Source organism: Misgurnus anguillicaudatus, chromosome 21 (assembly GCF_027580225.2).
Source record: "Misgurnus anguillicaudatus chromosome 21, ASM2758022v2, whole genome shotgun sequence".
In the NCBI taxonomy this organism is placed as follows: Eukaryota; Metazoa; Chordata; class Actinopteri; order Cypriniformes; family Cobitidae; genus Misgurnus; species Misgurnus anguillicaudatus.
In genome coordinates this window covers 49,304,030-49,320,559 of record NC_073357.2, presented here as the reverse complement: position 1 = coordinate 49,320,559, position 16,530 = coordinate 49,304,030, and the positions used below count along the sequence as shown (strand labels likewise).

Here is a 16,530-nt window from a genome sequence, read left to right as displayed (position 1 = left end):
GTTTCAAAAGCGAGCGGTGAGCACTGGACTGAGCCGTTGGTTGCAATGCCCAACCTCACCACTAGATGTTGCAAAAATGTACACACTGCACCTTTAATAAAACATTTGAGCTCTGATGCAAAAGCCGCCAAGTGCCACCTTCATCAACAGTTAGATAATGATGTTGACCGAATCCTCTTTGCATTCATCAAATACGTTTGCTTCAAATATGCTTAATTCCGCTTTCAGGCCATTCAGAAATACACATTTGTTCGCGGAATAAGTTAAACACACGTGCACATCAAGGTGCACGAGTTTTTTACCTAGTTAAAAGAGGTTTCTGAAAATATTAGGATATTGAAAGTTTGAGAAGAAAGGACAGTGAAGAGTGACTGGAAACTTTTTTAAAGGGGATATTTAGAGGGTTTTGCAGCAAAGACAGTCAAATTTGTCAAATAACAATGAAACTTAAACCTGAAAACTGAACCTAAACATAAAAGTCAGCAAGAAAACATGTTACACGCACTTGCATCTGAACTCTTCATATATATACTTCTATAACAGCTATGATATAAAACACGTAAAGACTGAATGGGATTTCTAAAAGGTCACATTCTTTCTGATCCCATTTTTTAAACCCTATATAGTGTGTAATGTTGCTATAATAGCATAAATAATACCTGTAATATGATAAAGCTCAAAGTTTACTGCCAGGCGATATATTTTCTTTAACAGAATTCCCCTTTCAAAGTCTACAACGAACGGCCGATTTGGACTACAGCCCTCTACTTCACGGTTGAATGATGTCAAAATAAGAGTTTCTGACTAAACTCTGCCCACAGGAATATGTCAGTCACCAGCTAAGCTAACAACAAGCTAAGCTGCTATCGAATCACAACACACTAAACAAACTACACAATCAGAACTCGTTACCTATTTCTGAAGGAGGGACTTCCATAAGGAAGACATCAGGCAGTGAAAACAGCGCTATACAGATAAGTAAATTGCGTGAAAAATACCATGTTTTTTTACACGTGAAACATGAACACATGTTATATTGCGCACTGTAAACACAATCAAAGCTTCAAAAACACAGAAAGAATGGGACCTTTAAACTTTGTTTAAGGTCAAACACAATAAAACACTTAAGGGCTACACCATTTATATCATTCAAATATTTACATAAAAAACATTATGAAATCACACACAGAGGATGACAGTATTTTTACTCACTTCTTGCCAGCTCAAAGCTTTTGAATTTGACTGGTTCAATGTAGTTAACCAATGTGGACATCTCCTCTGTAGCGTTGACCTCACTGTATGCAGTACCCTAAAAAAAAAAAAGAGCGAGATACTTTTTTACCTGATCTGAGAGAGAGAGTGTGTGCGAGAGTACTTAACTAACTGAAGTATCACAATATATACCTCATCAGTGCTGTGTTTCTTTGGATCTGGAATCGGCTCCTCTTCCTCCTCTTCTTCACTCTCTCCATCCCCCCGATCTAGTCATAAAATAATAATACACACACACACACACACAGAATTAAATCGACAGAATAAATACATTCACCATAAACATCCATACTGGTGCCTGCGTGACATCAGTCTTCACCCTGATTGGCTGAGAACTGATGCCAACTAGGCACAAACCCACCAATTGATTTGCTGGTATTAAGTTCTTTTGTCATCCTCTCTGCAAGCTTCTCACCCCCATTGGACAGGACCTGGCCTACCTCCCCATCAGACAATGGACAATCTAAACAAAAACCTGATTATGAATGGGTTTGAAATGATAACAAAAATGAAAAGTAATGAAATGAAAATGAACCACGGTGTATGTGAAGTAGCATCTGGTGCCAAACAGGCCAAAAACTAAAGACAAACTAAAAGTCAAATCTTGTGGAAACTAAAAACGACCAAAAAGCATTTGCACTGCAGTTGAATTAGTGTATATAAGTCTATATACCACGGGGCTGTTGAATGCTTTATTCTGATTGGTTGAGAAATATTCATGGGTGTTGATCATTTTTCTGTAAACCACACACCTAACTTTTTACATTTCTTAAAAATAGGCACCAGAGCAATGTTTGTGGTAACATAGGGGTGGGCGATATGACCAAAATCTTCTTAATGATAGGATTAATTTAATATCATGATAACGATATGTATCACGGTAGAGGTTTTTTATGTTTTAATAAGGTTTTTCTGATATTAAAATCTTTCATACCATAGAAATGCTCATAATTCTCACAAAAACCTTATACAAGCATAAAAAGATGATAAAAACAAAATAAAACAAAACTCAAGCTCTCTGAAGATAAACAGTCAACGATAAAGGAATGATAATAAATAATTATGTGTGTATGCTTATTTTTTATTTAAGGTAGATAAGTGATTTATTCATGAGCAGTGAGAGATTATCTCTTAAATAAGTGTACAAACGTTACGTTGGTCACAGGAGCGTGAAGTGGGCGTGTAACCTCAATAGAGGCGATAGTCCAAAATCTCTACCGGTTGACAAATTTCTTCCGGTTAATTATGTCTACCGGTTTATCGCCCACCCCTACCGTGGTATAAGTGCAATAATTGACTCTGGTCTTTTGAATTATTCAAAAATAATGCACACTTCGCTTTGCATCGTGCTGCATTACCACCTTGGGTGTGCATTATTTTCTTATAATTCAACAGCCTGTCATCAATTATTCCTTACATAAAGAGTGAATTTAGATAAAGGGTCACAAACACAACCAAATTCATCCTATATTTAAGAATAAACACTCTGTCAATGACACACAAAATCAAGACTTAAAAAGAAACAAACATTTAAGTACACCTTTCTACCTAAAGAGTGCATATTAGTCCATCAAAGGTGCATGCTTGTATCTAGTGGCATTTTTCCATTGCATAGTACCCAACGGTTTGGTTTGGTTCAGGTAGGATCAGCTCACCTCACTTTGGCTTGGTAAGCTTTTCCATCGAGTTTAGTAACCTTTCGGGGTGTGTGAGGGAGTATAGGCGTGTCGTTATATTTACGCTGCCTACGCTGCCTACTGCATACAAGTGACAGCGTCTGTTATGGTGTTCCTGATTCTCAACTTGTGGATGTTTTTCATCACTTAAAGGGAGTTTTGGAACTTATAGCAGAGCACAGATGACAACATGTTTGCTCGAGACAGCGCAAGCTAGCATGAAAGCTAATCTTCAACATTATAGCAATGACGCTGGTAGTGACGATTCTCTCAGACCAATCTGTGATCTACAGTGTTTTTGCATCACATTTTGGTATCAGCTCGGGTCGCTTGGAACCCCGACTGAGATAGTACTAAAAAAAAAAGTATCGGGTACTACTTACTGCTCACAAAAATAAGCTGACCCAAACCGTGGGGTACTATGCAATGGAAAAGCACCATAAATGGTGCATATTAGGACCTTTTCAAAGGGTAACGTGTTCCAGTGAAAGATTTGTACCTTTTCTTTTGACGGTGTACTATAAATAACAGATTGTGAATTATATGCATGCAAATACTCATGCAAATGTTCTCTGAACAAATGAACACTTTGAATGAGAGTTTTGTGTGTAAGCACCATTTAAAGGTGAGGACTGATCATACGTCCCGTCTTTTCGTTTGATGCTGCCTCCATTAGAGGCCCTGTGATGATGTTTCTTCTTGTTCTTGATGAGAATTTTCCCCATCAGGTCCTGAGGGGTGGGCAATTGTTGACCGGGAACCAACTGCGAAAAAAAGACATTAAAGTCCTCTAGTCTACATGCAAACTAAAGACTTTATTAAACTAAAGATTAATTAAAATACTTGTTTCTAATGGGTCAATCAAGGCACACACGGCATTCAAAGATGACTTTCTTCTTTAGGGACTGCTGGGCCTCAAGGGCATCAAGACAAATTCAGTCACCATTATTACAATTAAGACTGGACGGACAAATGAACTTGTGAAAAAATGAAGCATGCTCATTATCAAAAAATGTATTTAGAAATAGCAGAGATGTTATTTCTTATAGATTTTATGTCATGAGGTCATTTGGTTAAAACTTTTGCTTATGCCCAAGATGTCTTTGGATAGATGTGGTATTAGACTTTTTTAAACCACTGCTCTTGGATCATTTTTAGTCTTATTCAAACACCCAAAATAAAATAATCAAACAAGTAACCCCCCACTTCGGTTTATGTCCTCTAACTCACCGGATACTTCTCCAAAGGTTCAGTGAGCAGCGCATCCCCAAACATGGAGCGGCAGTACTCGGCCATTTTAGCCTGTTGCTTCGCTCTTAGGAAAACAGAGATAAACACAAAAGATAAATACAGATAATGCGTTTTTGTGTATGAGATCAAACTCATGCCGTGTACTCACGAGTCCACATGATTCTCAAAGGAGAGTATGAGAGGGTACTGGGACGTTTTAAAAGCACTTTCTGCAATAGCCTCAATGACTTCCTAAAACAGAAACAAATACAAATATTTATAAAGTGATTCATAAAAATATTATAGTTTCTCACTATCACTGCAGTAGTGCATTTTTGTTATATTAAGAAACGTGTCAAAATTTTGTTAGAAACGGTTTTACAATGCCCTTATTTTATAGATTTCATTTGATCATTCCAGAAAAACTAAATGTGTAAAAAGTCAAATCATTTTATTATATATTGTGCAAAAATTCTTTCTAAATTAAATTTTGACACACATTTTGTTGACATTTATTCATTTTTAATGTTAGTGTAATAGAGCTTATTTTGTAAGACAACCCCGAAAGTTAGCGAGACTAATGCTGCGTTTACACCAACCGCGGTAGAGGCGTGAAGCGTGAGTGATTTCAATGTAAAGTCAATGTGAAGACGCGTTGACGCGCGTCTGGAGGTCTTGCGGATGAGGCGTTTGGCGTGGCGCGGAAGACGCGTTTCCGTTCTATTCGCGCGTCTATTTCACGCGAACTGAGCGCCTGGCGCGGTACGCGCAAATGCTGCTTTTTGTGCATTTTGTGTTTGACGTGAATTGCCGGCTGACGGCCAAGTTAAAATTTTTTAACTTTGGCAAAATATCGCGCCGCATTAACCAATCAGGAGCCTGCTTGCTGCTGTGGCGGCAGCCCCGCCCGGAGTCACTCATTCAACAATGAAGGAATGCTATATTGTCCGTGAGCAGTCACCCGGAGCTATACGACACAAGTTCTTATTTCTATAGAGACAGGAATAAAAAGGACCTCGCTTGGAAGAGTGTCAGTGAGGACATTGGACAACCTGGTCAGTTGTAATATAGATTTCACTTTTGAGTCACGTGACGTTTATTGACCCGCGCCGTTTATTTTCCCCCTATAGTAAGGTTACCAAATACAAACTGGTAACTCTCTCGATAAAAACGTCTTATTCTAAGGTAATAAAAACATAACGGTTCATTATAAAAAGGTCTTTATACACCACTGATAATATAGTTTTGTATATTATTTTGCATTTCTGTCAAGAGACCCTTTTAAAAATTACACACTGCACCTTTAAATGTGTGTAATTATGAAAAAAATAAATAAAACCACAATGTTATTAAACCCAATGTATAATGGTGGAAATTTTCATAAAAAGAGTTACATTTGTGCAATTAGCAGACGCTACAAGATATACATTTATTAAGCCTGTGTTTTCTGGGTTCGAACCAATGACCTTCTGCAGTGGTAACGCATGTGATTCAGATGTATTTCATACATATTCTGACTGACACACGTAATATAAGAAGACTACGCTCAGGGTGAAAGGGATTTGGGGCTTAAAAACACCTTGAATGGAATCTCAGTTGTCATGGTAAAGCCGTGTGTGATGATTGGCTCTTCTTCAGATGTTTTGCCCTTCCAGCAGTCCAGTTCTATACAGCGGCACCCAGTCAGCAACACCTGCCGGTACATCTCTACTGACGACAGACCCGTCAACTGACCCACTGGAGCCGAAAAAACACAGAAATCTCTTAAACCCAAAACTCTGTCATCATTAATAAATTATCCCCTCTTAGTCACACGAATTCAGAACGATACAGATTTAAAAACCTAAATTTGTGTTTATATCCATGTGTGTGTATATACCTGTAAGGTAGGTGTTGTGTGAAGAGTTGATGAAATAGTGGGACAAGGGTTGGTTCATGTCATCAATGATATCCAGCCTCTCAGCAGGAACAAAAGAGTTCTCCTCACTACCAAGAAACTTTGTGAAGGCCATCACGGAGATCTGATCTGCTCGCACACAATGTTATATCATTATATTTACTGTATGGGGGTATTAACGGTCAATCATATGTAGAAGTTGTGCAAACGTCCCTATAACACACTCCAAGGACACGGACAGCAATCCAATAAACCTAGTGCATATGCAAGATGTGACCCATCCAAGTCTAAGTGCATCTTTAAATGCATCTAAAAATGCAGGCTACATGCATACGCTTACTCCTCTTTTATGAATCTTCATTAGCAAACAGGATTTTGTGTGTGTGTATTTGTGTACCTCTGTCCAGCTGGCTGGTGTTGGTCTCGTATCTCTCCATGAGCTGGCGGACCTGTTCTCGCTTGAGCGGAGGGTAAAGAACCTCATTTAATCGTGAGTCTCTCTGCGTGACGTTTATAAAGTTCATTAACTGATCCAGAGACAGAAAGGGCTTTCCTTTAGAACCACTGCAGACAGAAACACACACTCAAATTGACTTTTACGGTCATACATGCATGTGACTTAAATGTTCAAATTATCATTGCTTTTGGCCTCACAGATGCGTTAGGATGCGTTCCACCTCTGCTCTGGGACACAGTTTGTTGAGAAATTTCTGGAACTTATCCCATGTGAAGTCATCTGGCTTTAAACTCTCCACCTGAAGAGATAAAAAATTTAATGTGATTAAGTCAACATACACCAGCTGCTAGAATACATGAGGAGTTTAAATAAACGGAAATACAGAATAATCAGACCATCCAAATACTTAGATTAAAAAACTTAATTGGCATCAGTATTTTGTATGCTCTTTTTTATACTACTGATAAAAGTGTACAAATGAAAGTAATATACCAAATAAGAAAAATCTCAAGAGATTTTAAATAAATTTTAGTTTTTTGTTTTCTTACACACATTTCAAAATGGGGCGCCATAATGCAACACTTTATGCAGATTTAAATTTATGTTATGTACTTGAGACTTGAGATTTACTATGTAGATATTTAATGTTCACAATGCAAAAATTATCCTCAAGTCCACCCAGGACATTTATTGAAACTAACTTACAAGTGTGCCACTTAAAAATTGTCATGGCACATGGCAACAAAATGTAAAAACAGGTTATGCATGTCTAATGGTATTCACATCCAACCAGCAGAGGGCAGTATAAGACAGTGAATAGGTTTACATGGGAACAAAATTTTTGAGTACTGATCTGTGAACAGCCTCTGTGTGTGCAAACTCTTAACGGAATCTTAAAATGAAGGGGACTAATTAATGTTGATCTGTTATCAAGATAATAAATGATGATTCATTATTTTTTTCTTTTGATGTATGGGTTACATGGATAATAATGTTTTTATATAATACGGCTGATAGCAGGGGCGTAGCCAGAATTTAATTTTTGGGGGTCCCATCTTAAAATGAGGGGGCAACTAATATCTTCATTAATATATATATGATACACTTATAAGATGTAGATGGCATATTGTCACCACATATTAATGAATGAACTCTCATGTGAAGATGACAGCGTAAGTTACGCACAACAACGCGTGACATGAGCTAATCCAATCAAGTTTGAAAATAGCTGCATTTTACCGCGCAGCATTTTGATTGGTCAATCTATCAATCAGACTAAGAAATCAACATTTTCTTATTTCATTTTAAGCAATTGGAAATCTGAGGGGGCCGGACATGTAAATGAGGGGGCCAAGGCCTATCCAGGCCCCCTCGTGGCTACGCCCCTGGCTGATAGATGTATTGAAATGATCAAAATATCGCGAATGTTCATATCGCAACTCAAAACAGAGTTAAGTATATTCAAGGTTTCAGGTCTAGACAGCAAGTCAAGTCAAGACAGAGCAAGTGATGTTTTTTTCCAAAAAAGTTTGTGAAACATTTATGCTGGTTATAATTTTCAGTTTTAAAATACATCACAATATAATTTAAAGTGATTTTATTATTTTATTACATATCAAACCACATCATAAGTTATGATGCACTATATATTCAATATAGTGCAGCATAATAGGGCTGGGTGATATATCGGATGAGATTGTTATGCACATCTCACCAGTAAAGCCGGTTCGGTGATTAACTCTTTCCCAGCCATTGACGAGTTATCTCATCAATTAAGAGAAAACATTTGCATGAAAAATGTGTCCCTGATGAGCTTTTATGTTAATCTGTAATACCGCGGTTATCCACTAGATGGCAAACCAATACTTACCCAATTTATAAAAAATTTAAGCAAAATATTACACATTTTAAACTCACAAAAATGCAACTCAAATGCAAATTATTTTTAAGAAAAATACCCACATTTTTATTTTTGAGTTTAGCAGAGAAAAAAATATAGATAGGATGAAACTTTTTTCCCTTTGTTTGTTTGTTTGTTTATTGTTTGAAAGCAGAGGGGCTGTTTTTTTAACTTGATATATTTGTATGTTTATATATTTTTAGAAGAAAAATTTCCTGGAAGGCTTTTTGTGAAACTTTTGTGAAAATAACAAAAAAAGCTAACAGCAACTTTTCAAAAACAGGCTGGCGGGGAATGAGTTAGCAGTACCCTTACAAAAACCATGTTTATTTGATTTTAACTGTAGTAAAACCAAGGTTAATTTTTGTAAGGTTAAATAGCCCTCACCTGCTTTCCGACATTTATAACACTGAGCCATAGCCCATTAGCATGCCAGACAATATCGAAGACATTCGTCCACAATAATAAATGTGACATTGCCTAGCTTGATGGTGAACTACGGCTCTGTGTAGTAAATGCCGCTCCATCTGAAAGCAGGTGATGCCGATTTACTACTAACCATCAAACCGGCTTAACTGATGAGATGCGCATGACAATCCCACCCGATATGTCCCAAGTGCAGCCCTATTATAAAACAAAAGAAAATACAAAAACACAAGCTGTGACAGCTCTACAGACGGTTTGGCTGTAGTTAAGTAAGGTATTAAAGGTGCAGTGTGTAATTTTTAGAAGGATCTTTTGACAGAAATGCAATATAATATACAAAACTACATTATCATGGGTGTAAAAAGACCTTTTTATAATGAATTGTTATGTTTTTATTACCGTAGAATGAGATGTTTTTATCTACATGCATGAGGGTCCCCTTACGTGGAAGTCGCCATTTTGTGCCACCACGTTTCTACAGAAGTCCTTAACGGACAAACATTTTTGTCTGCGACGATGACATGATTTTCCGGTAGTGGCTACTGTAGCTTCTCTATGGGTTTCGAAAGCGAGGGGTGAGCAGTGGGCTGAGCCTTTGGTTGCAATTTGCAACCTCACCACTAGATGCCGCAAAAATGTACACTCTGCACCTTCAACTAAAGATGATTTTTTAAAATTAGGTCTAAATCTGGTCTTTGCTAGATGTTGGTGTAATTAGAGAAAAGGGACATTCACGTTTTAGAAAGTAGCTGATTGGACAAAAATCCAATGAGTCATCTGTATTTTTACGTCATTTTCCTAGAAGTCAAGACATTTTACATCTTAAATATGCTAAAGGTTGATCTACTCAACATTTAAGGGGAACACTAGCATTTAGATGCTAGCCTTAAAACTAACAACACTCCACTTCTGGCTGTCTTTAATGTGCAATAACGTGTTTGACTGGTGCGCATATGATTACCTTATTATTGACAAGACCGCAGTGTTCCAGCGCCATCTCCACACGCTTCTTATCCGAGAACATTTTCACGATACTGACAGAAGTGAAAGAGAAAGAAAACAACAAGAAGTGAAAACAATGAGTGAAGAAAGAAGAAGTGGCAAATTTGCAATAAAACCCTGAAGAAGTGGAAACAAAACTGTGCTCAAGTAAAACACCTTTACTTACTTCTTTACTGGGATTTTTCCATCCTGGTTTACCTGCAGCTTTAGCTTTGTATAACTGTAAGAAATATACAAGACTGAGTCAGTATCTCTTATTTTTATAATCGTATTACTTGCAATGATTTATGTAATTTCCTTAATGTATTTTGTCAAAAACATTACAGGGACAACAAGTGAAGTAAATAAAAAAAAAATGAAATTCTGGTCAACATTTACTCCTGTCATCATAACTATGCATAGTTCTGTTTTGGTGTTTATTAATGAACATCAAACACTACATAAAACTTCTTCATGGGGTGGTTTCCTGGACAGGGTTTGGATTATTCCAGGACAAGTTATAATAGAACATTTAAGATTTTACAAACAAACAAACAAACAAACTTTACAAAAAACACTACTAATGAGCATATTGAGGCAAAATTATAGCACAGATACAGTACTGTGCAAAAGTCTTAAGGGGGTGCACACCGGCCGCGCAGCTCAGCGACGCACCATTCTAAGAAACTCGAACACATTGCTTTCTATGAGTATACGTACACCTGCGCTGACAGGTGGCGCCGGTCCACCCAGATACAAAGTTGCTCAAATCCCTGTTGTGCCACAGAGCGCCACTCACATAGTTTAACATTAAATAACATCATATTTGTCCCAAATCACTAACGATTAACATTGGCTGCTAACGTATATTTCGTATTTTGAAGTAGACGCTATCTGACGAAGCTCGCGCTATTTAATGTGCACTTCCAGTATACGATATCTCCGAGTTGTCCTAGACGCAACTCGACGCTGAGCTGCACGGCCGGTGTGCGACCCCCTTTAGGCCACCACCACTACCAGCCTTATTGTTTTAGAAGTTTTAATGGCCAACCATATTTATTTTTTAATCTATTTTATTAAGATACAAACAGGCATCGTCGTTGTTTAGTGTGACCCCTCTTGGCACTAAACGCATCTTTTGAGCAAAATGAAGTAAAAAGACTAATTTCTTTAAAATTAGGATTTAATTTCATTTGGGTTTAAGATATCCTGCAGTTTCCTGATATTGCTTAAGTGCAAGGGGTGTTTACCCTAAAAACTTGACACATCAGTTTACATTTTTATACAGTTTTTAATACTACATACACATTTCCTGTATTTTCTGGATGTATTCTATTAAAGAGACTGAGAAACAATTATATATGATCACTAAAACATTGCAAAAAACAACAAATCTAATTGTGGCATGGTGGCTTTTGTACAGTACTGTATATTTGAAAATATGTCTTCAGTTAAGACAACACAAATATACATTTTAAGCAGGAGCAAGACTTAAAAGGAATACTCCAGCCAAATATCAAAATTACCCCATGATTTACTAACCCCCAAGCAATCCAAAATACACGTCGACCATCCTTCAGACGAGCACATTTAGAGTTATTTTAGTAAAGATTCTGTTCTTCCAAGCTTTATAATGGTAGAAAACAGGAATCAGGGAACAACTTCCAAATTTAAGCACAAAAAAAGTGCATTCATCCTTTATAGAGGTAATCCACATGGCTCTGTTGGTTAATAAAGGTCTTTTGGGGGTGAATGATGCAACATTGTAAGAAAAATATCCAGATTTCTAACTTTACAACCTGTGACCAGCTTCCTGCAACGGCATGACTCCAAGATGGCGTTGTTACCAGAAGCTAATTAGTAGTTTATAAAGTTTAAAATATGGATATTTTTCAAAATACCTTTATTAACCCATTTGAGCCGTGTGGATTACTTCTGTAAAAAATGGATGCACTTTTTTGGGCTTTAAAGTCAGAAGCTGGTCTCTGATTCCAGTTTTCTCTCATTATAAGCTTGGAAAAGCAATGCCATTTACTAAACTCCAAGGGGCGGTTTCCCAGACAGGGATTAGACTAGTCCTAGACTAAAATAAAAGTAAGAACTGTCCAAACTGAAAACTACTTCTTAAAATGCACACAAGTAATGTTTTTAGTAAAGCATGTTTGTTAAAACTAGTTATATTTCCCAATTAAACTAAGGCCTAGTCCTGGCTTAAGCTAATCCCTGTCCGGGAAACCACCCCCAGTGTGCTTGCCTGACAGATGATGGACATTTGTATCTCGAATTGCTTGACGGTGAGTGGATCATGGGGTGGTTTTGATATTTGGCTGGAGTATATGTGTGTACATGTATGTGTGTGTATATATGTATATACATGTAGATATACTGAATATACTGTTGACAGCTGCAACTGGGTGATTCTCACGAAACCATTGAAACACCACGGCACTAATGATTTTAGCTTTAAAATGTGTAATATAGTAACATTAAAAAGCATCAGAATTAACACAATACTGTGTTCTACCTTGCAAAATGTGTGATTTCAACATAAGAATTTATAATTGTAAATTTTATCTCATTTTCTGCTGAAATTCTCATTACCGCAATGTGTCTGGCTGTGTTTGAACATGCGTTATGTTGTAATTTAATCAAATTAACACAAAAATATTAAGAAAAAAAATAAATGGATGTTTTGCTAGACTACTTTAGATGACAGAAAAAATATTTACTGAATATTCATGTATAATAATAATGAAGAAAAATTAGGAAAATGATGTGTCCATGCTTGATGTTCTCATCCTCCGCAACACTTTTTGAGAACAGTTTAAGCACACATACAGAATTTTAATAAAGTTTGATTTTGAGTGACCAAGCACATGGACCAGTTACTTCAAGATGGCTACCAGGTAAGATCATTTTTTTACAGTTAATTTGAAATATTGTCTTGTCAGAATGCTTACACGACATTTGGATTATCATTACCGCAACAGATGCTTATTAAATGTTAATTTAATTAATATAAGCATAATACTTTGATTTTAAATGCATGTGCAGAATCTCCAAATTATGTTCTTTCAGGTTTGTCATGTCATTTTATAAATATGTCAGTGTTGATGTTTTCTGACTGTTGTGGTAATGAGATTTTTTAGGACTAATTTTTTAAATTATGTTAAAAAAGTGTTAAATGATAAGTAAAAGTTTTTAAATTAATGTTTCCATTTACTCCAGACTTTGTTTTTCAATGTCTGGTGGGAAAAAAAGTAAGTTTAAGCAATTTTTACATTTTCATGCTTGACATTTTTAAAACCAAGTTTTCGTGAGAATCACCCAACTAGATAAGTGCCAGCCATCCCAAACTTCTGTATTACTATTTATTTAGTATTTATTTGTATTGTTATCTATTTATTATTATTATTTTGAGCGTTGGTTGGTGCTTACTTTGTTGCCTGTGTATTTGTTGCTTTGTTGTTTTGGTTTTTGATGCCCATCTATGCAAAACAATGTCACTGACAGTGTTTCTCTGTTTTTGTTAGGCTTGTGCCGGTGTTAAATTTTCATGTTGCGGTGATTTATGAAGGTTTTATTACGGTAGTCGGTATTACCACGGTGTTGAAATGCATTACAAAAACAAGTTGAAAGATGAGCAAATGTCATTGTTATAGTGCAAATAAAAGATTTAATAACTTAAACTTGTTAAAATGATATAAATAAAACAATACACAGTAAACTGAACCAATCAGATTCAAACAGAATAAAGTCCAAACTGCAAAAGCAACAACTTTAGTGGTTTAAATGATTAAATTGCAAAATATCATCAGTCCATATGCAGCCTGACGATGGAAAGCCACTTTGACCGTTGACTGAATGGCTTCAGCTAAAAATGAGCCAGCAGCAGCACTGCTAGATGATTGGATACTCTGTAAAACAGAGAAGAAAAATATTACTTCATGCCTTAAAGATGCATTTTAGACAATTATAGAGAATAAAAGAAGGTAAAGCTTACTGATAGTTTGTCTTTTTACTTGTTTGTATGATTAAATATGATACATAAATATATGTGTTCCTTTCATTTTAGTAAAAGAACACATACAGCTAAATATGCCGATTTGTATTCACAGTACTGTTTATTCAACATACAGAGTCAAATAAATTACGTAACATATTTAAATGGTTGTTATTACTGACTGACAGTCAGACAGTGACACATCACTTAATTCACATAACACATTTAACAGTCAATGCAAATATAAATAATGTACACAATTCAAATATACATAAAACACAATTTAGAAGATTAAAATCATTTTTTTCTGTAAAAAGATAATTTACCAGTGTAAAGATACTGAAATTTGGGTTATATGATCAAACTTGCGTGACCTGGTAAGAACTCTAGCAGCTGCGTTTTGCACTAACATTAATTGTAGTCTGTTTAACTGTTTGATCAACTTAACGTTACCTGTCAAGCTCAGTGTCAGCTATAATTAATAGTATATTTTTTACCAGATAGCAAGCGGTAGGATAGCTAATACGTTAGCTTAATACACGTAATGATATTAGACAAACCAAACAGCGTAACGTTAGCTAGCGGACATTAGCATTGCTAAGCGGAAACTTAACTGTTATTATTTAGACACAAGATATGAAATATGATGCCATTTATCTTACCTTTATCTCCGTGAACTGTGGATGATTGTCTGGAAGATGCATAAGGTTAGTGTTCCCGTAATTTTCTGACCCATTCCGTCCACAAATTTTACACATAGGGGAATTGTCTATCAGCACTCCCTCTTTGTTTTTTCACGAAGCCAAAAAAACTTCCATACTTTACTCCATACATTATTTTTGTAATGTGTAAAAATAGTCAGCAGCAGCAGCAGCACTCATCCTTCCGTCATCTTTCTCCACGAGAGTCTGTAGGTGTGCACCTGCGTATGAGTGACACCTGCGCAGCATCCGTGCAGTGTAATTTCAACCGGTCAAAGGAAAAATAATAATGCACGTCTTTTCGCGGTAATTTGAAGACCCCACAATAACACTACCGTGCAGTTTTACTACCGTGGTTTACCGTATTACCGAACACCGGCACAAGCCTAGTTTTTGTGTATGTTTAATTAAGTGTTGTCTTGTCTTGTTGATACGACTGGTAGGATAAAAACTGAATTGCTCTTCGGGGATAAATAAAGTTGTTTGAAGTTAAAGTCCAAACTGAAAACAACTTGCACTGACATATCTTAAAATACATCAATGCCATTTGTTTTGCCTTGCCAGTAATGTTTTTAGTAAGGCATGTTTGTTAAAACTAGTTATATTTCCTAATTAAACTAAGGCCTAGTCCTGGCTTAAGCTAATCCCTTTCCGGGAAACCACCCCTAAGTTACAGTAAATGGAAAAACCAGCATATGGGTTTGTCATGATATGACTATGTAGATGGGTACACCATGATTAATTTGGCACAATGAAGTACATGATTCATTTTCATTAGCATATTCAGATACATGCTACACAGCGAGAGACAGCAAACTATAGTTTTTATAAGGCAAATGCCATGTGATGTCATTTATAAGTTGCTTGGACCAAAGCTGTATGACTCAACATAAAATACTCACACTTTGAATAAGAAGGTGTTGCGAGAAGCATTCTGGGACAATATGTTTGTTGCAAGTTTAAACAGCTCTTCAGCCCACACCTGGAAAATGGCGTTCATATCACTAAACAAACTTGAACTTGCATACATTTACACATTTATTATGTAAATACAAAACAACTAGAAATAAATGAATACAGTATTGTGTGTCAAGTAAAAAAAATATATAAAAACACATTTATCCAATGAAACGGATTCAGAGGTAACACATAAAAAGGCAGAAAGTAAAAAAAGAGAACAGAGAGCGAGAAAGAGGCAGAGAGAGATAGCATGGAAATGGTATCTAGGTGACAGATGCTGGTCGTCGTGGTTACCTTGGCACACCCCTCCTGCACAGCCTGGAAGTTAAGGAAGGAGATGTTGACCAAGTCATTGCCATGGACAATGGTCAGCAATTCATCGATTTTAACACCCAATTGCTCACGCGAACGTGCATCCTAAAAAAAAAAGGGGGCTAAACTTTACCACCCATGCACATTATCTTGATGTATAAACAGTGAGGTGTCCAAACATAACCTTCTTACTGAATCTCTCTTGCATATACACACATAAAACATGTACCTTTGGCATCTTGGCATATTTTCCTATCCTGGTGTCCCTGATTTGACTGATGTCCAGGACTTCCACTTCCTGTAGAAATAAGAGACACAGAGACAATTATAAAAGTGACATATACAAGGATTTATTCAAATATTCGTTTGGATAAAAGTAAATTTTGCCATATTTAAAGGATGAGTCCATTTTCTTAAAAAAAAAATCCAGATAATTTACTCACCACCATGTCTCCAAAATGTTGATGTCTTTTTGTTTTTTTGTGGAAAACATTCCCGGATTTTTATCATTTTAATGGACTTTAATGGACCCCAACACGTAACAGTTTTAATGCAGTTTAAAATTGCAGTTTCAAAGGACTCTAAACGATCCCAAATGAGGCATAAGGGTCTTATCTAGCGAAACAATTGTCATGTTTGACAATAAAAATAAAAATATGCACTTTGAAACCACAACTTCTCGTCTATCTCCGGTCATGTGACGCGCCAGCGCGAC

The 16,530-nt window shown here is 36.4% G+C and overlaps 1 protein-coding gene across 2 annotated transcripts in view; it reads right to left on the bottom strand.

Annotated features, from left to right (window-relative positions):
* Positions 1 to 16,530, bottom strand: part of plcb3 (phospholipase C, beta 3 (phosphatidylinositol-specific)) — a 64,337-nt gene that overhangs the window by 14,452 nt on the left and 33,355 nt on the right. For both annotated transcript variants that reach the window (XM_073859310.1, XM_073859311.1), the window contains exons 3-17: positions 16,045 to 16,113; positions 15,798 to 15,920; positions 15,446 to 15,525; positions 10,027 to 10,080; positions 9,820 to 9,892; positions 6,730 to 6,830; positions 6,473 to 6,639; positions 6,058 to 6,204; positions 5,758 to 5,915; positions 4,348 to 4,430; positions 4,179 to 4,263; positions 3,565 to 3,712; positions 1,634 to 1,735; positions 1,405 to 1,481; positions 1,213 to 1,309 (exon numbers count right to left, since the gene is read on the bottom strand). In XM_073859310.1, coding sequence (XP_073715411.1) covers positions 1,213 to 1,309; positions 1,405 to 1,481; positions 1,634 to 1,735; positions 3,565 to 3,712; positions 4,179 to 4,263; positions 4,348 to 4,430; positions 5,758 to 5,915; positions 6,058 to 6,204; positions 6,473 to 6,639; positions 6,730 to 6,830; positions 9,820 to 9,892; positions 10,027 to 10,080; positions 15,446 to 15,525; positions 15,798 to 15,920; positions 16,045 to 16,113 — 1,564 coding nt within the window. The remainder of the gene's footprint in view (positions 1 to 1,212; positions 1,310 to 1,404; positions 1,482 to 1,633; positions 1,736 to 3,564; positions 3,713 to 4,178; positions 4,264 to 4,347; positions 4,431 to 5,757; positions 5,916 to 6,057; positions 6,205 to 6,472; positions 6,640 to 6,729; positions 6,831 to 9,819; positions 9,893 to 10,026; positions 10,081 to 15,445; positions 15,526 to 15,797; positions 15,921 to 16,044; positions 16,114 to 16,530) is intronic.